General features: G+C 41.1%; 1 protein-coding gene across 6 annotated transcripts in view; it reads left to right on the forward strand.

The window, feature by feature from the left end:
• Positions 1 to 24,460, forward strand: part of clcn2c (chloride channel 2c) — a 118,647-nt gene that overhangs the window by 88,187 nt on the left and 6,000 nt on the right. For 2 of the 6 annotated variants that reach the window (XM_020095153.2, XM_020095151.2), the window contains 8 exons: positions 5,102 to 5,235; positions 6,059 to 6,249; positions 8,777 to 8,888; positions 9,278 to 9,348; positions 9,595 to 9,669; positions 11,135 to 11,167; positions 18,893 to 18,931; positions 20,341 to 20,445. In XM_020095153.2, coding sequence (XP_019950712.1) covers positions 5,102 to 5,235; positions 6,059 to 6,249; positions 8,777 to 8,888; positions 9,278 to 9,348; positions 9,595 to 9,669; positions 11,135 to 11,167; positions 18,893 to 18,931; positions 20,341 to 20,445 — 760 coding nt within the window. The remainder of the gene's footprint in view (positions 1 to 5,101; positions 5,236 to 6,058; positions 6,250 to 8,776; positions 8,889 to 9,277; positions 9,349 to 9,594; positions 9,670 to 11,134; positions 11,168 to 18,892; positions 18,932 to 20,340; positions 20,446 to 24,460) is intronic. The other 4 variants (XM_020095154.2, XM_069534100.1, XM_069534101.1 and 1 more) reach the window with 2 other exon arrangements.

The following is a 24,460-nucleotide window of genomic DNA, read 5'->3' on the forward strand; positions in this document are numbered from 1 at the left end:
CTACATCCAACCTCTAAATGCACAAATTGTCAGTAGATGCCATAAAACTGGTGATATGTAACCCTGATGCACTGAGAGCTGACGTGAATGAAACGACTCACCTGCAGCGCTGCTCTGTTCGTTTCAAGAGACTTCTTAAAGTTGTGACTCATTGAAAGAAAGAAAGAAATTTGCCATTTCGAGGAAATGCAGTTATTCGTGTATTTTCTGCACATTAAACACAAAAGATACAAAATTCTCAAACCTTATTATCTCGCAGCTGACCGCTCATCTGAACATGGTGCTGCTCTCCTGCGGCCACAGTCCAAAGACACGTGCAGAGATTTGGAGCCCATAGGTGTAAGAGCATCAATGAATACTCAGTTTACCAGTCCTGATAGCATATAAAGGCATTGCTGTGGGTCCACAGTTCTTTCACTGTGTTGAGTTAAATTAGTCTCATAATGGCTTAGATCTGGTGTATGTGTTTCTAATGTTTTAATAGCTGAAGCGTAGTGCACAGTGAGTCTTAATGGTTTTAGATATTGCTTTTAATTGAGGTGTTTACTTTCCGAGTAGTACACATTCTTAACTTCAGGGGACACGAGGAGAGTGGAATTTGCTTTACAAAAAAACAAACATAGGTGGAGGAGCCTGGTTCAATGGTTCATTTTTACATGGCATTTAAATGTCATCTCCCATTAATAATTTATACCAACTACAATACAGTGAATGGGATTACCAGCTGCCCAGTGTCCTCCGAGCTCTCTGAGACCACACAGAAGCACCTTTTGTTTAATTGTTTGGAAGCAATTATTGTTATGGATGTTGGCTTAATCATTATGTTGAGATAATAGTTCCGATGCATCATTTACAAATTGGAAGTTATGAGGAAAATTTGTATTCTTCCTCCATCTGTTGGTAATTTTCTGTGGCTGGCCCTCGAAGTGTTTGGTCTCTGTCGGCTCCTTGAGTCGTTCACTTTCTGCATCAGCACCTCCGTTGACCTACAATTTCCAACCCTCCATTAGAGACCTCACTCTCTGTGGCTTTCTTCTCTTCTGTCACTCCTTGTTATCTGCTGCAGCCTCATAGCATCTCTGTCACATCCTTACCTCCCTGTCCTGTGTGTGTGTGTGTGTGTGGGTGTGCTTCCTTCCTAATAACACATCAAAAACAAAACATCGTTTGAATAGCGGTTCCATTGTCTCCTTTGTGTCAGTTAAGTGGAAAACTTCTAGAAATACTGATTTTAACAATAATTTTTGTTGGTCTCAAAAAACAAATCTTTTTATTTATTTTACAATTATTTATTTATCTATGCGATCAATCCTAATTGTTTATGATGAAACAAAACATAGAGAGCGTGATGTCATTAGTGTGTTGAGACACATTAAAGTTCACTAAAGTTGAAATCCTCATCAATGGATGAGGATGTGGGATGTATCACACACTTTGGGGAAAACTTTACAGCGGATGTTGTCTCTAATCTCAAACACACACTCACTACAAGATTTGAAGATAATGGCACATCACACACTAAAGGATATTGTTAAGATTATCGTGCCAGAGGGAACAATCGGGGAGCAGTGCACCACCTCTCGTGCTCTCATGGGGGAGCAGATGGAAGCGTACTCCTAATATTAGAAATACTTTGCGGAGAGGAAAAAGAAGGTAAAACAAGTCATGATGAGTAAAAATGGTTTGGTTTGGTTTATCTCTTCTTCAGCTGTGTTTTGAGGGACAAACAGGGACATGGAGCATTTCACCCATAGCCAAGTCTTGAGCTAGAATTTAGTTGTATTTATTGTGCTCACAGATTCGTTCTGTGCTGAGCTGTGCAAGTTGGGTGAAGTTGAGTGAAATGGACCAGTGCAGGTGTCTTTTTGTGGCTCCGAGGGACTAGCACACAATCTGTGCGTGTGTGTGGGGGGGTGTGTTTGCAGTCATGACAATATAAGATGATCATCAATCATCCACATACAATGAAATCATTTACTGGATGATAAACACCGTTTTCCAAATGTAAAAAGTTGCCCAGCCATGAATATGATTGAGAAACAGTCATAAAGCTTGTGTGTGTGTGTGTGTGTCTGTGTGTGTGTCTGTGTGTGGGGGTGTGTGTTGGTTGTTGCAAAGTGAAAATAGATTATGATGTAATCATCAATCATCAAAAAATATCAATCTCGACACAACCCACGTTTCAAAATGTTTGCAGTTGCTGAGGCATTAAGATGATTGAGGAATCCCCTCCGCTGTGTGTATACTGGTGTGTAAACAGACACACACTCACCTACAAAATTGCAGTCTCCTCAAATCATCTATATTTAATAACACATGCGCACTACGAACTTCAGTTGCTCTGCAGAAAGCTCCTTCTTCCCTCCATCCTTCATTTGCCTTTTTTGAACATCTTCCTGCCTCTCGCATCACTCGAACACACCAGTCTTCAACAGAGCCCTAATGTGTGTGTGCGTGTCAGTATGTGTGTGTGTGTGTGTGTGTGCGGGCACGCGTGTGTCATATTACTGCAGCATACAAGAGCGGAGAAGGAGGAGGTGGCCCAAGGAAATAAAACACTGTAGGTAGCTTTCTTCACTCAAACTGGAAATTATCCATCTCACACCCACGCTACCATCAACCCACATGCACTCACACACTCGCACACACACACCAACACATAGGAAGGCTTGTGTAACGCCTGACGTGTGACACACACGTATGATGGCGTGTGCATTTGCTTGCACACCCACACGGACAGGGAGCGAATTGGATTTCTTATCTACTCTGTTTCTGTGTAGCTTTTGCAGATATGAACGCACACACACCTATATCACACGTACATTTCCACCACAGATGTGCTGTTAGCCACTTATTCTCTCTTATCACATCCAGCAGCAAACATGAAACCTTTTCCACCTTCTTCTCCCCTTCAGCGTTGGGGTAGTGTAGGAATGAGTACATAACATCGGTGTGTGTGCGTGGGCACACAGTAATTTGTCTCTGTATCTGTCTCTCTGTTTCTGAGCTTTTCTTAATGTTCAAATATAGTTTGTTGAATTGTCTGAGGTCCACTATTGTCTCTGCTCTCCGTCTGACAGGAAGCGAAGCAACAGGAGATGATCACATTTTCTCTGGATCATTACAAACATCCTTTTATTGGCTTCCAAGCCTTCTTCCTCCAACACCCCCTCATTCCCTCCCCCAAACTCAAGCGCGCACACACACACACATATATCAACTCCACAAGCCTCTCAACTCTACTCTGGATAATATGGATGATCTATAAGCCTGGATTTATAACCTTATAAGTCTGTTTATCTTGGCTCAAATCTGTAAGCTGAGGATGAGAGCAGGATAGCTCAAACTGATCAGAAGTGTTGCCCTGCCTTTGCAGGGGAGGAGGCTCAATTAAGAGGAAACTAATCAGATTCCATCAACTGGCTTTGATATCCCGAGGGAAATTAGTCTCGGCAACGGTTGTGGTCAGTTCAGAGGCACGCATTACATTATTCTCTCAGATCCACAAGCAAATGAAAAGAGGCTGCTAGTTCATCGGGAAACAGAAGCTTCCTTCAAGGTTGATGATCTTTTTACTTATATTATTTTGTGGGTACGTGTCCGGTAGAAAATAACGTTTGATGCCCATGGACCCTTGAGTTTGTTCATATGAAACAGCGTAACGACGTGGAAGCTGAGATGAGAAATGACAGCCGTAATGGCTGAAATGATTCAGAAGAGCAGCTGCAAAAGCTCTGCAGCCAGAAATTCAATTCCAACTACATACTCTGTTCTGCACTATTTGACAGACATTCTATCGATGAAACTAAATTTATGGTCAGTTCACCTGCATAATGAGGAAAGTTCTCTAAACCTAGACTAATAAACTCAACACTGTCTGCACATCCAGATAAACCTGCCAAGCATGCCCAGGAATTATATCGAACAGTTTTGAGTGGCAGCATTGGTGGTGCAGTGTGAAGTGCGAACCAGTCACGGCTATAATGTTCCCTGTTTGAATCCTGGTTCAGCCAGGGTCTTTCTGTGTGGAGTTTGTTCTCCGTGTGTGCGTGGGTTATTTCCTGGTTCTTCCTCCCACAGTCATGCAGAGTGGAGACTTTAAATTGACCTCGGTGTGAATGCGATGCACTGGGGACCTCTCCGGTGTGTACCCCTCCTCTTGCTTTGATTGGATCCAGCTCCCCCCGCAATATAGATAATGGATGGACAAACTTAAGCGTGCAGAGATCGAGGTGGTGGAATCCAGGAAAATGAGATATGTTGTAAACTTTTATATCAAGCCGTAATTAAGGATTTTGCAAGAGCTTCCCATTTCAGTGGACTTGTTTTTCTTTTCTTGACATATTTAAGATACTTGTGTTTCATATTTTGAGTAATTTGGGCAAACTACAACGATATTGGTAGGGAGCACCTCTGTAGTGTTTCCCTGCAACACTACATAAGGAAAAATGTTATAAAAGTCTTTGCTTTAGCCCAGAATTCAAATCGTGGTGCTGCACACAGGCCCTTTGTGTAAAAGGGATGCTTGACCAACGCTGGGCTCTATTGTGCTAAAGTGGAGCTGGAGGAGGATGTCCATCAGATTAACTTTGCATTTCAAGAGAGGTCAGTGTATTGAGTTATCTCTGAAACAAGGAGCGGACTGTTGGCCAGAGTCTGTGTTCTGGCACGGCTTCGGGCTTGGCAACGGAAACCGTCAAGCAACTGCTGTTGTGTTTGCAGGTTCTGGCAGACTCAGGCAGGAAGAAGGAGCTGAGTGTTTATGACTGGTGCACCAGGATGTATGATTCTGCTGAGGCAAGATCTGTTCGCACAATGTCACCCAATTACCCCCGACACACACGTGGTTATGCCGTTGCTGACATCCGGATGACGTGTTGACAGTGTGATGTGTTATTGAACTGATTGTTCAGCTTGGTCAGGAAGGATGTGCTGTCAGTAGCAGGTGTAATGGAGATCAGCTTTAAATATAGGTTTTGTTCTTTTGTTTCTCTCCACTTTAAATGTATAGTTCATTTGAAAAAGTTTGCAGAAGACATTATATTCAATACAACATTTTAAGTCACGTGTATTTTTCTCTCCCTTCGTTTGCTTTTTTCAGGAAGTATAACATCCGTGTGGAGGACATTATGGTGCGGGACGTTCGGTACATCACGCTCAACTGCTGCTACAGAGACCTCCACAACGTCCTGCTGACGGGCCACCTGAAGACCCTGGCACTGGTGGAATCAGCAGGTGAAACACAAACACACATAGATGCACATATAATCCGGAAGCATAACAAACTAGAATCACCCTCAGTAGAGTAAAGACCTCCACAGTCCGCACAAGTCTTATTTGTATCCAGATTTTCATGTAGATCTGCACCAAATTGCACAAAAACTTTAATATGAACAGCACAAAAGTATATTTTTTTCGTTGGCAGTGTGCCTGAATATTGTTTTGTGTTAATCTCTGTATCTGATGTCATATTGACGTCTGTGTTCGATTTTGCTGATGCTGCTGGATTGAGCGTCTCTTCCAGTCCTCTGTGCCAAAAAACAAATCCCAGCGACCTTGGTGTCGTGCTCATTAAAGTGATTGATTGATTGATTGACAAACTTGCCTGAGCACAGCTTGCTGATGAGGCTGCGCCGCCGCCTCACTGAGGTGCAAATCTGGTATTCCAACAGTGTCTCGATTATGCAATCGTGCAGGAACAATTAGCCGTGGCATTTAACCAAATACATAATCAGCACGTACAGTCACAAAGGCAATTACTTAAAGTAAGAAAGCTGCCACCCACCCACCCACACAAACACACACACCAGTTAACACACATTGACTGCGTCCTGAGCTTGTTATGTAACTCAGCTGATCTCTCTGCAATGCTGCAACATGTGTTTGGAATCTCCTGCAGTCTGCTCCCTCTTCCCCCTATGACTATTTCACTGTCTTTTCATCCTCTTCTCTATTTGCTGCTCTTGCTACTTTCCTCTCCTCCCCCCTTCCTTCTCTACTACTCCTTCTTCTATTTTTGTGCCTTACCTCTCCCCCTGGTCGTTGTCTCCTCTCTCAGAGTCCATGATCCTGCTGGGGTCCATCGAGCGTGCCCAGCTCCAGTCGCTGCTCTCCCAGCAGCTCGGTCGGGCCAGACGGCTCGAGTACATCCGGGAGCGAGCTGCTGCGGAGAAGAAACGCCTGTCAGTCATTTCAAACCCTGGTAGCGAGGATGACAACCAGCGAGTCAGTCAGGAGGTCCGCTTCCAGGTCAGGGTCACTGCAGCTGTACAGTTGGGGTGTGGGTGGGGCAACATTTTGAACATCATTATCTCTTTACATCTTTGGAAATCTTTAAGAATACATAAATATGCAGTGACAAGGAAATTGGATGGAAGCTGGGAAGCCCAGAGAAGAACTGGTCGAAGGTGGCTTCAATCAGACAGAAAAATTGGGGTTGCAAATGATAATTATTTTATTCTAAAATTAAAGAGTAAAAAATCATTCTTGCTCGATGAATTAATCCGTCTTGATAACCAGTTTATTATCCAATAAGATAAGTTAATTGTTTAAAGTACTAAGCTGAGTTTCTCGGATTTCTGTGTATGAGAAAAAAAATCTAGACTTGCAGACGATTTGAAATGAATAAAAGATCAGAGTTAGTTTTTCTGCATAAAGTCAAACAGAATATAAATTGGTTCACTTTATTATAAAATATTTGCAGCTAAGAATGCAAAAATCAAAGAGGAAGTACACACCATTGTATTTCTGTGTGTTGCTAAATCCCTATCGGTGCACAGAAGAGAAAACCCAAAATACAGAAACCTGTCATGCAAAACAATCTAATCTGGTCTAAATTTAGCATTTGATAGTGTTTTATCGTAGAATTCCATAGTTGGAAATCTTTCAATCGGACTCAGGGTGTTAAAAGTTTCAAACATTTGAAATTAAATAAAAATATTTTTAAAAAGCCTCAGAAATTCACTCTTTATGTTGTAGATTTCATTGTAAATGGAGTAATGTGCCCATTGATTCACACTCAGTAACCTTAACAGACAAAGTGAAAACATGCAAATGTGTTAAAAATCCAAACATGATATAAAACCTCTCATGTATCGAAGTACTCAGACCTTTACCTCAGTAGTTTGCAGAAGCACCGTTGGCTGTAATTCCAGCTTTGTTTGTGGCAGATGTCTACAGGGAGATCCTCGACTTGATTGCTTTTTCTTTAGGGGGGTGGGGGGGTGGGGGCGTTGACTCCAATCAACTTCTGGACGCATTTCAAGGATGATTGAAGCAAACAGGATGCACCTGACCACAGTTAGGAGCGACACAGGGGACACACGAGGAGTTAAAGGCAGAGTGTGAATCCTTTATAGAGATTTCAGTTTCTCAAAAGAATTTAAAACCTTCTGTCACTAATTATGGGATATTTCGGGAAAATAAATATTCTGTTGATTTACAATTAAATGTACAACACAAAAACATGTGTTTTAATTGGTGGCTCTAAAGTTGCAGTGCCTGGTGCACTTAAAGATTAGTTTTAATTGGTAAACACCTAAAAGACAAAACCTCATGATTGATTTTCTGTTTTTGTCTAGTTTTGCATCTGTTGCATGTCAGAAACACCATGAATGTGTTCCTCTGGATCATTTCAGGAGATTACACAGGGTATATCAGAAAGCAGCTATACTGTCTATTTGTGAGTGTAGCTCAGAATATCAACATGTGTGATTAAACCATAAATAACAGAGATGAGCAGATCAGGTTTTAGAAGGATTTCTAAATTGGTTCCAGGTCCTGTGTGTACTGTGGTGCTCTCATTGTCCATTTATCTCTCCTGTGTCTTCATTTCGATTTCACCCATTTGCAGTGAGTGGTTGAGTAGAACACCCCGAGGCCTAGATGTGCGTGTGTATGTGTTTCTCATTTACCTTATCTCTCTCCTCTTTTCTTCGTCTCTCTGACTTCTCACCGTCTTCTTACCATCTTTCCAAGTTCTCCCGTCCTTTCTTTCATCAGCGTTTTTTGAATGGTTACCCCCCCGGCCACATAACCCTCAGCAGATTATTCAAGTGGGACTGTGGGGTTTTAAAGGCTATCTTTGTATTGAACTTCTAAAGAGGAAATGCTTTTATCATCTATAAATGTACTGCTTATATACTGAAAGTTAGAAAAATGTAACATTCTGTCTTTGTTTCTTGTGTGTGTAACATCGGCAGAAAACTCTCGTCCACCAGCAGCATCACATCCGTCCTTTCGTTCCCTTTGCGGAAGATAAAACTGAGAATTTAATTAATAAATATATATATACATCATTACAGATACTCCCAATTATTGTGAGAAAATACCAGCTGAGTGTAACAAGAATATTTCAGCATTCACTAATGGGTGACTTTACAGAATTACAGCTGAATATATCTCTATAACTAATTTCATGCAAGCATTTGATCTGTGAAGCAATTTATGATTGAAACAAAAATTAATTAATGTGAGGAAAGAAAAAATGTTTTTTAGGTCATGGAACGTAACGCCAGCATGAAAAGCCACGAGTCATGAAATGTTACATCAAGGCCAACGTGAGAACACTTTGCTCTGAAGCTGCCTCTGTCTCTCCAGCTGTTTTCTCTTTCCTCCTTTTGATTTCCCTCCATCTCATCTCTCAGCGGAAGAACATCTATTTGTCTAATGAGTCCCCAGTAAGACGAAGAGTTTGATGTCTTCGGCGGGACTGCCATTTGGGACTATTGAGTGTTGTTTCTAATCTTTATCTGTGTGTGTGTGTGTGTGCACACAGATCTCTACTGAGGAATCATCCTTCAGTCCCACACGACCAATACCTCAGAAGCCCCTCAAACCTGCTCTGAAGAGAGCGTCTGTGGTCGAGCGACCCACTGAGATTCCGACCAGTAAGACACACACACACACACACACACACACACACACACACACACATCTAAGAGAGTTTTTAAACACCAAACAAAAGAAAGGGAAAGGGAAAGGAGATCTGGAGCACGAAACCTCTAATAAGTTCTTATCAAATGGGGTTTTACCTCCCTGATGCAGCTGTTTCTTACACAAGGAGTTTGATAAAACTACTTGAAATGATAGAAACCATCTCTGGGAAGAATTTATTCTTCAGTTCTCCTCTGCTAACATGGAGGAGGAGGTTACGACATTTACTGCAGCCAGCCACCAGGGAGAGATTAAAATGAGTTTTTATATCATCCGTATATACAGTCCCTGACGGAGACGATGGAGATCTGATGGTTACGATACGTCTCTGTCTCACTTTCAGATTCACAAGATAACTCGGGCATTGCTTTGAAGAACCTGTTCTGTGCCAGTCCAGACACAGAGGGCCTGGAGGTGAGAGTCATGTCCTCGAATACACCCAGTAACGATGCCAACATTAAACACACACACACACACACACACACACTCTCTCACAGTATCTCAGCCTCAACATAAATCCTTTCCTACTTTGTCTCAGTCTTGCATCCTGCGAGGCTTTAAAGAAACCTCTCCTGCACCATCGGTGCTTTTTTTTTGCTGAGTCAAACAGACAATGAGGTTGTTGTTAATGTCATGTGCTTATTTCTGATCGTCTGGAAGAAAAACAACAACATGGAGAGCCCCGCATCTCCTGAGCTCAGGAAGCCGTCCAAACGAGTCAGGATATCCGTCGTGGTAAGAGCCAGCGATCAGGGCTGCCCAAATGCCTGAAATCCGCCAGGCCGCAGGTTCATCAGCCAATCAACTGATTGTCACCCCGCCATTCCATTCCAGGGCTAATCCCAAATGCCGATGGCCGTGCTCAGCCAGAGCTCAACCGTGCCATTGTGCCAAAAAGCGTTGAACATCCTCGTTCTTGTCCAACCTGTGAACCCGCCCACTGACCTTTCATGCTTGTAGTTTATCATGATATTGTCTAAGCCTAGAATCCATCCATCTTCAGTTTCCATTGGTCCTCTGGTCGGTAGAGGTTGAAGAGACCACTTGATCACCGAAAAACCACCATTAGATATTGTCAGTGCCTCAAATGCTTATTAAAATAATCAGCAGCACGTTGTTTCGCAACCTAATGGTGACATTATGTTTTATTTCTATATTTACTTCACGACAATTGATTTTATAATCTGTAATCTATTCCCATTTTAACACACTGGGTCTCCGTAAACATTTCTTTTGACCCTTAATCTCTTAATTTGAATGTCCTCTGCAACATTTCATCTAACTATTATGTCTTGGAGCTGTTTATGAATCTCATTTGGGTTTTTTTAATTAACTCCAAATGAGCTTCCTGAAGTCCCATTAAATTTAGCTTTTCTCAAACCTGTGATCTGCCTCAAGGGAAGCAGTTCCCACAGGTTCTACCTGGACCTACTGTCATCTTACAGTTCCAATGTGGTTGAGTTGTGACCAAGTGGTCTACGAGGACGAGGATGTTCAACCAAGCATGCTCTGCTGTCCATCATCCGCTGTGTCACCCGAGGCGTCCTATCAGTGACCGCCTCCCAGAGCAGCGCCCATTCTGTTCCTGGAGTGACCCAGAGTCCCATTGCATTTCTTGTAATTGATGAAAGACGCTGTGTTACACATTGTGTTTAATGTTCAGGGGAGGGAGGGGGAAGGACCATACCGGGGCGAGTTCGTCTGTGCATGCAGCGTTAAATATCAGGATCGGAGCATCATATCTCTTCATTAGGACCAGGCAGGTATTTGAACGACACAGATCCAGCAACCGTGCGGATGAAATGATGATGCATGAGAAGTCCTGGGAGGTATTGGAAAATATCATCACAAACTGGGATGTAGCCTGCTGTCCAATTACCAGCAACCGCCTATGCTCCGGCAGCAATGAATGTCAATCAAAGAAACGAGTGTCTGATTACGAATTGAGACAAATGATTCCTCGATACGAGATCATCCGGCGTTGCATGACAAATGATCAGACGTCTGTTTTGGAAAATCAAACACTATTAAGCGTTACATAATCAAGCATTCAGATAAAATGTGTCCCCACATTTGAAGTAGCTGTGCTTATTAGCATCCATGATTTATTTATAATCCAGATTTTCACATCACACCCGTTCTCAAATGATCATAATGAAATTGTTTCACTCATCACATAATATGTCATTTCATTCACTAGGAGCCACCACCCAGCTTAAAGAGTTTCTCTGGGGTGAGCATGTTGTCCACGCTTCATTTTTATTTTGTTTCAGTAATAAGATGCAGAATTTCGGTTTTAAAGTTTCTTCCTAACACACACAGTGGATCTTTGTCTTGACCATCTTTTAAACTGGTTGTTAAAGTCAATGCCAAAGAGCGTTGCCACAGTTCTGTTCTTAACCATCCAGACTTTATGCCAATTTACCAAGAATGGTAATAAAGGTGTGTTCGAGGCATTATTACCGTGAGTATGGATGCTGATTTGTTTTTGCAGTCAGTGTTTATTCCTCCTAAACATGTTGTAAAACATCATACAAAACTTCTCTAGTACCTTAATACATAGTTACATGTTTCATTAATCTCAAAACTCTCATTTTGTTGTTTAAAAGAAACATCAGTAGTTTTTGTTTTTCGTTTTCTAACAAAAGAAAAAATTACAATTGCATTCATCATTTCAAAAAGTAATGGGAGCAGCCTTGCACCTAATAATAACACGAACAAACCTTAAACTATGCAAATATAAATGTCAGAGTGGATGAACAGCCAAGGTCTAACTGAGTAGTTATTGTTTATAGATTATTGGAATAATGAATGTGTTAAGTACCTCAGCAGAGGGTGTTTATTGTTGTGTAGTGTCTAGTTTGCAGCTTGATTTCTTAGCTTTTCCCAAAAAACCACTCGTACATTTCTACTGACTTGAATGAAATTGTGATATCGGCAAATGGAATCTAAATTTTACTTTTTGAATTCAGTCGGATCAAACAGGCAGCAAATTAGGTATTTTTCCTGGAGAGTTTATTTCCTTGATTTTATTAAGTGATAGTCACGTTCATCACAGTAGTTTCCAGCTGAAAAAATGGTTACAACTGATAAAAACCATGAGCCAGGTAATTAAACGAAAAGCCCATTGTTACCATCAGTAATTTATTCGACCATGTTCCTTGTTTTATACGTTACCTCGACCCTAATGGAAATGTTTGTCCCCAGCATCGCTTGAATATATACATAAAACATGACCACACTCCTCTTCCATCAGATTCTCAGTCATTATTGTGTCAGTGTAACTCTATTAGCACAATTAATGATTTAGACTCGGGGCACTTAAAGGGCTCCATTAGTTTCACACGTCAGTGATGGTTATTGAAATCTGTACACATTTTCAATCATTCACAAGTACAGAGCGGTGTCAGACCATCCCTCATCTATTGCTTCAGGGCCCCGCGCACAAACCAATGGTACACAGCTGATAAATTACACTGAGGTCTTAATCTTGTTCGTAAAGGAAAACACTGGCAACATGTTCTCAAATCAGACATTGTTCCCATCAAATTCTTCATGGCTCTCAAGGGTTTTTCAACATTAGCACCATGTCCAGCTTCATTTTTTTAAATATCCACAATGCAGTTTTCTGAAATGACCAGTCCCCATATCCAGCACTTCGGCTCCCTAACCAGAGGCCAAGTGCAATTTGTTTAAGTGCCGGAGCGCACGTATGACTCATGTTCTTGCATGGAACAAGGAAGGTTGGCTGCGTTAACCATATGGTTAATATGATTAATGTGGTTAATGCAGCCGGATTGTCATCATCATGTTGAGAATATCATGAAACAGTCACATTTAATAGTTATTGGTATGAGACCTTACGTTGGATGTAGTTTTTCTATTATTTCGTTTCATTGAATCATCTCTTCTCCACAAAAAGCAGTGATCGAGCTCTTCTAATTGGCTCAGCTGTGAAAACGTAGCCAAGCTGGATTTTATTTCTTGCCCTCTGCTGTGGTTGCTGCACAAACTGTTCATGTTTAACAGGCTGGCTTTGGAGATGCATCATAAATAAACCATCAGAACAGTGAATGATGAATGAAAGGATGTTTTGGTTCCTTTTCATCTGTTAGTTATCTGTTCGCAGTTCTTTCAACTTTTGGAAAGTTTTCTTAAACATTACGCAATTCAAATTTTGTAAAGAGAATAAATGTACTGATTTTCACCAACCTGCACCCTTGGTTGTCGAGGAAACATTTCAGCTCCTGATATAAATTGGAAATCTGTATCTTAAACACAAAACTGTTCCGGCATCTGGCATGCAACGTAAATCTTCCTACCAATGAATGCATAACCTTTGCAGAATGCTATTTCAGATGCCACCATTCTTATGTCTGATTTAAACGCTGCATAAACACATCATTCATACGTCCACGGGCCCTCGTCTGCCACTGATCGTTGATAATTAATAAATTAACAACGATCAGTTCAGTGTACCCACGAGTGGCACATTGTTTGGTCAGTCCTGAGACAGATGGTGCGTTATGAGCCCAGTGAATTTTGGATGTGCGTTGTGGGCCTAGAAGCATTTTAGCCATTATTGCCTTTCAGTGAGCTCATTAGTAGTGAACCCCTGTAGCACTGGGTGTGTGTGCATTTACAGTGGCATGAACCAGTGGACCTGTTTTCTCTTTCATCAGGTTTCATTATTAACATTCAGCAGTGTGTGAGTGCACGAGGCAGAGAGGAATCCTGATTACACTGTTGCTCTGAGCAGGGAAATGTATTTTTCTTTTTCTTTTTTTTCTTTTTTTCTCAACATTCACACTTCCACCCCCACAGCAGAAGAGAAATCAAGTTATTGCTCTCCCTACTTCCTCTTCCCTCAGCTCCGCTCTCACAGTATTTTTGTTTCTGGTTTATTTTTGTTTCCAGTTTAATCTCGGAAGCTCTTCGTCCATCTTTACCACTTCTGGAGAGCCCGCCCCCTTTTTTGTGTCACTGTCATCTCTCCTTTCCTCCCCCTCCCCTCCCCTCCCTTCCCCACCCATCCTTCCACCGAGGCTGTGAAATATTGATGCAGGGTAAATGACATCAGTCTGTTAGAGAGAAATAATGCCGCCCAGCCTCTCAGTCTCTCCTCACTGTTTTTCTCATTATTTTCCTCCCTCTCTCTTGCATCTAGCCTCCATGCTTCATTTATGATGGCTTGTGGGCTCAGGTTTTTGGCCCCTCACATCTTCTTTGGTTTCTTGGGGAATGTGCGTGGTTCTTTCTTGTCATACAAACACACTTACATTTGAATGCTTGATGCCAGAGAGAAAAGATTTGTGTCCTCTTTACTCGCGGCTGAGGAAACGTTTGTGTGTAATGAACCCTCTTTCTAGCTTTCAACTTAATTCAGATTACTGCTTGGCTGTTCACACTTCACTGCATTAGTAACCCCCTCAGAAGCTGGGGACACAAACAAGAGACTGGTTCTTTTATTTTATATATATTGACAAATCAGTCAAAGAAATGAATGGATATGTTTAGTGTGACATTAGCATATCTTAATGTGAAGTGAAGCAGGGATACCTGGAGACGAAAAGGTTTGACATTTTGGCAATTTGGCGAAGCTGAAGGAAACAGGATTGCACAGTTGTTCTGACTTGTTTATCCCACGTTATTATGAAAAATAACTGCAGAATTTCACAATTACAGGTGAGGCAGGGAGATAATGAGCTAAGTCATTGTGACATCTGGAGCCAAACCGCTGAGGCCAATTACACACATTTCAGTGTTTTTGGCATCCAGGTGCACTACGTTTATGGACATTCTGTTATGAATGCTAATGGGAGGATGTACTGGTGGCTCACATTGGTACAGCATGTACCACATAAAGAGGCTTTACCACAACCATTCAGGTTAGAATCCAGCCTGGCATAATATTGGAAATATTTAACTGCTGCTCGTAGCTGCTTAGACTCTTGTGATTAACGTGCTCAATTAGTTCTATGCAACATTAAATATAAATATGTTGTATCCTCACAAACTATTAGTTGATGTTAGTTGTTAAAACTTGCAGTTAAAGTAGTTATGTGGCCCATTTAATAATAAATTGGGCAATGTTTTATTTCAGTGTCACTGAAACCGCCCACATTCAAATTATAGAAGAGATCACGCTAGAAGAAGTCTTTTTTTTTTTTTATCATACAGAAAGACAGGTGAATTTTTGAAATCTTAATACTAGGCAGTGATTATTTAAATCATCCTGGACAGTGGCCCCATTCAAATTGTCTTTCAGGTATCTGATCGGAAGAATATTCAGAGGACTGGATTTCTCCTTTCCCTGAATATTATCAGATAACACAGAAGAGATACTCGGGGGAGAGTGAACTTGTGTAGAGAGGATGAGTTTGACGTGCTGTCTGTAATTTGCCTGAGTTGGAACTGACTTGATGCTCCATGTGTGAGACTCTCGGGGTGAGAAAGTCACTGCAGAGCGTCAATGGAAGGATTCACGATATTAAGAAAAGCTTTGTCACTCAGATGTTTCCAAGTGTAAGTGGTGATTTTCAGCAGTGCTCCTCATATTACAATAGCACATCATTTGCATTAAGAAACACTACCCACCATTCCACAAGTTTCACAGCGCAGCATCATTATTGGTTTGAACAAAGTCATTAATGCTTTTATTTCACGATTGCGTTAAACTCTCTGCATTCCAATCAGATACACAGACGGGCCAGTAATGGAATGTGAAAGCAATCAGCAAAGAAAGCATTGCCTGCACATGAGTGATAACTAACGGCTGCTGCAATGTTCCCATGTTGCACGATGTAATGTGTGGAAAAGACGACGACAGCGTCTTTTCTCATTGAAAGTTATACTGATAGAGACGGAGCAGGGTCTCAATGATACGGGTGATAATATCAGAAAAGTCTACGGACAATAATACAGACTGCTTCCAGCTTTAACAATGTTAACTACTCTCACTACTCCCATGTGTTGTAGAGTTATAGAGTTCCTCTCACATTCAGCTGACACTGATATGTTGCATGAGGTTGTGACTATACTTGAAAGACGTCAGCTGAAGACAGTTGGTCCTGCAGCGGTACGGCCCATCGCCTATCGTCTGATGACCAATTAGCCTCTGAGGCCAAAGACAAATGTTTACTGTCCATTTAGTCTCTCATCCCACAAGTCGAACGTTTATCGACGCAAAACACAAACAGTGATACCGTCCATGCGCTTTGCACGTGAATGCAGATAAATTAAAAAGCTTATAGCAGCTGCATTTTGCATAGACTGTTTACCTGCAGGCAAAGTGGTTGGTCAAACTGCAAACAGGCCACAAATCTTGTCCCTGTTTATGAAACAGACAGTGATCCTGCTCATAAACTCAGTAGCTGTTGTAAAAGAATAAATATTACAGTAAGTTCAACAACTTATTTGTATCGTGTGCTTTTCAGTGGTATCCTGCAATGCAGATGTTTTTGCTTTAGTTTTTCGTGGCCTTGAGTTATTTGTCTCTCAGATTTCTGCTGGCACCCCACTACAGTTTAATGTAGTATGTTCTCCTCAAAGCATTTGAAGTCTCCTCACTTTGAACTCAGATAATCGTGGTTACCAGACACAGTGTCCTCATGACTTCTGTGTTCCTCTCTCTAACTTTGCCTGTAGCACCAACATCAGCTTACATGTTGAATTTGTTATAGCAATATCTCAGATCTTGGATTGGATTGCTATGAAAGTTGAGATAAATCTTCATGGTCCTCAGAGGAACGAACAAGAAACTTTGATCCCACTTACATTTTGTTTGGTGCCGTCACTTTTGTCTTCAGTGCTACTGTAAGTGATGTTTAATTTTACGTCTTCTGTTAAGATGAGAGAGCCCACAAACATTCTGTTCTTCAGAGCTGTTGAAGTCTTTTACAAAAGCAATTCTTCACACAGAGCAAGTCGATTTTGAGCATCACTCAGTCAAACCTCTCAGAGCTCTCCGATCCACGACTTGGTTGTTGACTTCTGAGTATTACTTTATCGGCAGTTACAGAGACATTGTTTCGAATGCTGTGCATGAAGCAGTCTAACTTTGCTGATTAAGTTCAATTCGCTTCCATTGTGTTGGAACAGCTGCAGAATCTAAAGATGAGCATACTTCAGAGTCTGCCCACATAAAGCGGAAACTCTCTGCATCCCTGAAAAACTGTGATGTAGTAGATTCTGACCTTCTGAACTGACCAGAGGCAGATTTTAGATTTAGAATATGTATGTTAAGCCTTCACTTCAGCAGAAATTGAAAGTGTAAAGAAACATCTTTACCATCAGCCCTTCAATCTTCTAACACCATGGAAGTGAATCCACTACACTGTCAGAATAAAGAAGGGACTGTCCCAGAGAGGAGGCTCATCTTTTTTACAAACTTCCACAGTAATACTCTTTAAAAAAAGCTGTAGCTGACTACACAGTCCTACAGTCTGTGTGTGAGATGCAGCGGTGTGGTGGATTGTTCCCTGCTGACCCTGTCTTGGAGGGTTGCCACTGATTGGATGATCTGGTCGCCGGATGGAAGTAAAGATGGATCACTGCAAGAGGAGGGAGGGAAAGGAAGGGAAGGGAAGAGAACCTTTCTAATCTCAGTGTGGTCACAGAAACAGCACAGCAAGCATTACAGCTTCATCGGCCTATTGTCAGCACTCTGCACACACACACACACACACACACACACACACACACACACACACACACACACACACACTTGCCACTGATTCAAATCTCATTTGAATATGCCCACACAGTTCCTCTGATGTCACTGTCAGTCACATTCAGACTCACAAACTTTACTCTCTGCACACACACACACATTTTTACCTCACTCATGTATCCAGAAGCAGAGATTTGTTCTCTTAATAGAGAAGCTAATCTTTCTGAAAGCACCTATTTTACATGCAAAGTCCCACCTCCCCCTGCTGGCTCTCGTTCTCTGTCTCCGTCTTAGAAGAATCACACACACACACACACACACACACACACACACACAGAAGGTGATTTGATCTTACCATCTTTCTTTAATTTACATTTTGCCCCCTGGAACAACCGTGAATCTTGGTGACATTCATGGTGCCCTTATGTTGTGTGACAAGCAGAATGATCAGTGAGACAGCAGTGATAAAGTGCAATGTGTGTGTATGTTTGTGCACATGCATGTGCATTTGCATACGCCTGTTTATTTTGTCTCATCAACTCGAAGCACTACTGGCCTCTGCCTGCATAACTCCTACAGCAGGGCACCTCTCTGCCAACCTTCGGCAGCAGTTTTTAGGGTTACAGACATGTCAGGCACCACAGCGATAAGGATAAATGAGCTCAGGGCTCCCATCCGCCCCTGGGTCACACACACACTCTGCCTCTCTCTGTCTCTAATACCCGCATGTAGATGTGCGTCAATCCTGAGAAAGTAAATACCTGTACTCATGCACATGACCAAACACTTACCAACAGTATTTCACAGCCGATCACACTCATAACGATCTGCACACCCCCCCTCCAGGAGTTCTGCAGTGTTCTCTTTGCCTCTGAGTAGAGACCAGGGTTGCTAGTTTGACTCCAGAATGTCAAACCTTGTCAGCTTGTCAGTTATCACGCGGCAGATCCGTGATTATAATGATCATCTGTTCTGACATCTCATACATCACATCCCCCGCACTCATTAAATGTACTGTAGTCACGCTTTCAGTCACTCATTCCATTTCAGTCCGTCAGTCTCAACACCGTGGCACTGTAGAATGCTTATGATGTGATGCATGGGTCATAATGTACTTTCAATGTGTCCTTTTACCACAACAACTGAAAAGTACAAGTTAATGTTTGTCCAGATAATAAACTGGACAACATTTAGCTATTTCATCACCTCCCGTGTGTTTGTGTTTTGTACTTTGTGTTTCTTTGTGTTTTCTGTTCTGACTGGTCTCCCATTCCTTCCTCTGTACAGGATGATGGAGATATGGAGGACGACATGACCATTAGAGAGGTAAGATGGACAGTCCTCATCGATGTGTTGGTGTAATCGTGAAGTATTTACAAGCTGATGAGCTTTAATAATGAAGGTTTGAAGAAATGTTGATTTGATTTGCCATGATGAGATCAGGCTTTGGATTCCATCATTTATCCTCCGTTATGGTCTTTTCATGATAGTCAATGTCTCTTTACTCACTTTTCCAGAAGGTGGTTGACAGCCCACTGATGAAACCACATTTAAATTCTATACTAATTTAAATCCTGCCAAATAAAAGACATACAAACAAACAAGTGCAGATGAAATCCTCAGCAGGACTTTAAACTCTCCCACCGACTAAACTATGTGCAGCCATGGTCGTGCTTCAGATCACTGATGATGGAGAGAAACTGTTCTTCTCTTTCTCATTTTTGTAAAATGGAAAATCTCCTCCTCTTTGAAGAAGAGGAGATCATGACCATCACTGAAGACACTTTTTCTGATGAATGATCTCGTGCCAATCTTTTCAAAGTTTATATTGAAAAAAAGTCACACGAATGCATCACTGCTACTAAGAATGTTTCTCATGTCAAATACTTTGTCCTCCGCTGTGTAAAGGCCTTAAGAAGAAGATAGAATACGACCAAACTTATATTTTATAACCGTTATCAAACACAGTGGATACTTGGAATCCATCTTCAAAACCATTTCATTTGTTTAACTCCTACCTCAGCCTGCACATGATGCCATCACACTCTGACACTCCTTGCTTTTCAGATTTCTCAATATCCCAAGACAGAGAGATTACCCTGGAGTCTTATATTTTTGGATATGACATCATTCATAATTCATCCATCAACAGCACCTCTCATTTCCTCTCTGTCAGCTGCACATTCCTCACATTTTCCACCTCCATCCCCTCTTTTTTCTCCCAGTATCACTCATCGTTCTCTCATGCGGTACGTCTGCCGTGTCATCGCGTCTCGCTACGTCTCCCTCTCCGGTTCGCCATTCACCTGCCGCACAGTTCTCCACGTTATAGCTCCATATGATTTATAGAGTCATTCAGTGCAATGTCCGGTCCATTGATTGTCTATCAGAGGGAGGTGGTTTGGGATTATTTGATGCCTTTGCAGTCTGACACCAGACATAAAGACGTTGTCTGTTAACAACAGTTACAGTAAAATCTGTCACTCAGGTTTAATAGTTAGTCAGAAAAGTAAATGTTTGGCTTAACGAGCCAAACTGTAAAACTGTGAGTCAACATCTTATTCAAGATGAAATTCGAGTCTGTGTCATTTTGCTCAGATCGAATTAGTCAGTTATGAATCAATCAACACTACAGTGGCTGTTGAATGGGACTGATCTTGTGTTCCGTCTTTTGTTGTTAAAGGTTTAGTGACGTTTTATTTTTCATCACCCTTTCTTTTATTCCTCTCTGTCAGATTGCAGAGTGGGAGGAGCAGCAGCTTGATGAGCAGGTCAACTTCAACAACTGCAAAATCGACCCCGCCCCATTCCAGCTGGTGGAGCGCACGTCGTTGCATAAGGTATGACAGTAAATACTGTGTGTGTGTGTGTGTGTGTGTGTCCCTCATGACTCTGATTTTGATAGATTGTGATTCCTGGTGTTTATAACACCTTCTATTACGGGATCATGTGTATCAGCACTACCTCTCATGGCCAAACGCCAAGGCAGTTAAAAAATAATTTGCATTAAGTCAGAAAAAGGCAGTCAGCAAGATGCATAAGAAAGAACAAGACAGAAAAAGTAAAGACACACAGGTTATGATTTAAAATAGTAATATGAAACAGATGATACTGATAAAACTGAAGAAAAAAGTTTGATTTTAAGTTGTGGTGTTTTGTATAGTTCACCAAAAATGATCAGAGAAAATATAGAAACTAACTTCTGGAATAAAAAAGTGTATCGGCATAACCAATTAACCCTTTAACCTGCAGATAAGAATAATCGTGTATTGGTCTGATATGAACTCAGACAGCCGGATTAGTAACGTGACAAAAGGGCCTGTTCATTTCAAAAGGGATAATCTGTTCGTTTTGTGTCGGCACTCCTGTGCATGTGCTACATCATGAATCGGCTGCTTCAGTATATCCCTACACAGGCAAGTTCACAAGAGACCCAACGTTAAGCAGCACAAAAATCCACAAAGCGAGCAGTCGTCTTAATAATTAAATGACCGATATAGAATCTGATTTATTCCACTTCTACACTCATCAAGTCACCAGCTTCGCATTATCTTGTACCAGGATACGTCCACCACAGGCAGGAGTTCTTTAATTACTCAGAAAAACGTGTAAAAAAAAAAAAAACGAGGTCCACATCCCTCCACATAATTCGTAATGATTTAAACTACTCTCAGTTTGTTTGTAAAGAAAGAACAGGTGCAGCTTCATCTGTGAAACATGGTCCACTTCACTTGAATTATATTACTTATTCATAGAGCTTTAGTCACTATGAACAGTTCATGAATATTCTAAATTGCTAGTGGCCCGTGGCCTATAACAAAATATAGTACGACTGGGAAATTCATCAATTACATCCTCAGCTTTTTTAATAGAAAACATTTATTCTCACAATGAAAAAGTTTTGAATGACATGAAACCTGATGTTATAGAAGTATCAGTGTTAGACAAGCTTGGTTCAGTACTTCAGTTCTCCTGGTTCCCCTGTTTTCACATTGAAGGAACGTGGAAACAAAGCAGCAATCTGACCTTAATCATCACAAAGAATTCAACTCAACCCTTATCCTTTAAACCTAAACCTAATTGTAACCTGAAGCCAAGTTTTTTCCATTTAATCTTATTTTGGGGCAGTCACCAAAAAGTTTTTTTATTTAGGTAATTACATTGTAGTTGTTTAGTTCCTAAAAACTTCACATACCCACACAGTCACTCATCCTACCAAGCATACACACAAACACCCACACTGACTTTCTGGCTCGCCAGCGGCTGTGGCAGCGCCTAATGTCCTCCATTCATAATGCCCCACCCCCTCTCCATCTGTAGTCCACTGGGTTCTATGCGAATACTCTTTAAACATTTAAGAGAGGGATCCTGCACCAATCCATCTCGCTCCCCTCCCTCCACTGCACACTGCCAAAAGCCAATACCACGCACAATCTCCTTCAGCATATTAAACACCACCCTCCACCGCTGCTGGTGCTGTGTACAGGCATGTGTGTGACTGCGTGTGAGCCCCCACCCCCTTTGCAAGGCCACTCTGAATCTGGCTACCATTTAACCAATGCTGCTTACTCTTCTTGTTGTTGTGCATTTGTCTGCAGGGCCTTTTGTAAAAGACAAATCTGTTTTGTGGAATATTTACATAACAATATGTTGCTCTGGGTTCTTGCCCGGGGGCCGCTGTCAGTTCATTTGAAGTAGTGGCTAACGGGAGCCAAGGCAGCCCTCACTTCCATCATGCTCATATTCCTCAGGAGTGTGTTGATCAAATTAATTTGATTTTTAAAAAAGCAAACATCGTAAGGTTGGTTCACTCAAATAACAAAATACACATTGATTTTGTTGACTAATCTACTTACGTCAAACCCAGAGAAATCCCCACTTTTATTCAAGGTAACAGGACGTTTCTTTTGGTCGCCTTTTAATTGTATAATAAATTAGCTAGTTTTTTTTTCTGTTCTTTCAGTGTTTGTTTTGGTCACTTGTAAAGTATCGTGATGAATTATTGCCATTTGCTGCGTAATGTGAATCAAACTTCAAAACATTATCTCATCAGTAAACAGAATTTTCACCTTCAAGTAAATTTCCATTGGTGAAGAAAACAACTCCCATCATGCAACGCTGCTTCACCACATTATCAAACTGGCTCTTTTGTTAGTCATTTGATTGAGAGACCCCTAGTGGCAGAAGTTACATATTGTTCATTGAAACTGGATTGACACCTGGTTATTTTCAAAAGCATAGAATATGATTCCCATCTGTTTTTTAATTTCATTCAGTCAATAACTTTGTAACAATCCTTTGTTCAACCTTTTAATATATTCTTCCTTCGACGTCATTTGTCGCACCTTAAGTTCTGAGAGACTCCAGTGAAAATCAAGCAGCAATTCTTTCTTCCAGAAAGAAAATATCACCTTCCAATTTTTCTTTTGAATCTAGTTCAAATAAAGGTGGAGACAGTGGGCTCTGTGGATTATTCAGTGTGGCAGTAATGTCGTCTCAGGAAAATGACTTTCAGTGGATGTGGGCTCTAATCTGTCACATATAGAATTTCCCAAGTGTAGTTTTTATAGTGATGGGGATTAAACTGCTAGATATAACATGTTAATCAGTGAGCTTTAGACACTGTGTCAAAAAGTGAATAAGTATATTTATTTTTTGTCAAACTACTCCCTTATTCATTGCTATGACCATAAAATATGTATTAACACACTATATTGGGTCAGTGGAGAGAAAATATATCAAAACCTACAGGTAAAGAAACAGAAAGTTAGAAAAGTTGTTGAATTTTTTATTTTATTTTGTAACGGTACTCATTTCAAGAATTCATGTGTCATGATTGAGATGTTGTGTCTGGAACTGGCGTCGCTCCTTTCAAATTAAGATCACATTTCCCATAATTCCCATATTGTCTGTATTGTCTCTGACTACATGATCAGTTGACTCTAAAACACCATTAATAGCATTTTAATCAGTCTAATCAGTTGAAATAGATGTGAATGGTTTGAAATGAAGAAGAGCTAACACTGTCCCCAGAGCAGCTTCAGTATCCTCCTGTGGGGGAAACACTTTGACGGATTACATTACAGCTGGTCATTCCCTAAAAACACTTCACAGTGTTTTCCTTGGCACAGCTTTCGCACAATGGGATCAATTTTCAAATTTTCCAAATGTCTGTTCTGGCTGAGCAGAAAGTCCCGTTAATCACTTAAAGGGTCTAAAACAAACAAACAAAAAAAAACTGTTGGCACCTGTCCTGCAACTTTTCTGATCTGCCGCTCAAGTTTTTTTGACCTCCCCATCTTTTTGCTTTTAGCTGCGTGCTGCCTCACCCCCCTGCCGTAACTGTAGCGGTGACGATACGATTAAATCAAACTTAGACGATTCTTGTGGGCAAACTGAGTGATTCAGAACTAATGTTTGTGAGTAAAATAAAGTAAAATAAAGCAAAGCAAAAAATAAGACGTGAAAGACACTAATAACACAAAAACAAAAAGTTGTTTTTTATTATTGCACAGAAATGAGTAACGTTGTTTAATCATGTTTAGAGACAAAGAAATGTGTTCATCATGAGTCACTTACAGTAACAAAGCTGCACAAAGGTTTGACGGTCGTCAGTTCTCAGACTCAAACAATCATCATGCTCTGATGTGACGGGTTCTTACAGTCACCGCTTTATGGCCCATAACTAAACTAATGCAAACAGTGAAATTGGCTTCGGTGCCATTGATTGAAATAGGTCTTGAAGTGTTTGATCCTTTCACACCCGAGAGTGCTCTTTTACATTTTCAATTTGAATCTGACCCTATTTATGAGACAGCTGTGAGGTTCATGTGTGGTCATCACTTTCACAGGCTC

This window comes from Paralichthys olivaceus, chromosome 11 (assembly GCF_024713975.1).
Source record: "Paralichthys olivaceus isolate ysfri-2021 chromosome 11, ASM2471397v2, whole genome shotgun sequence".
Taxonomy (NCBI): domain Eukaryota; kingdom Metazoa; phylum Chordata; class Actinopteri; order Pleuronectiformes; family Paralichthyidae; genus Paralichthys; species Paralichthys olivaceus.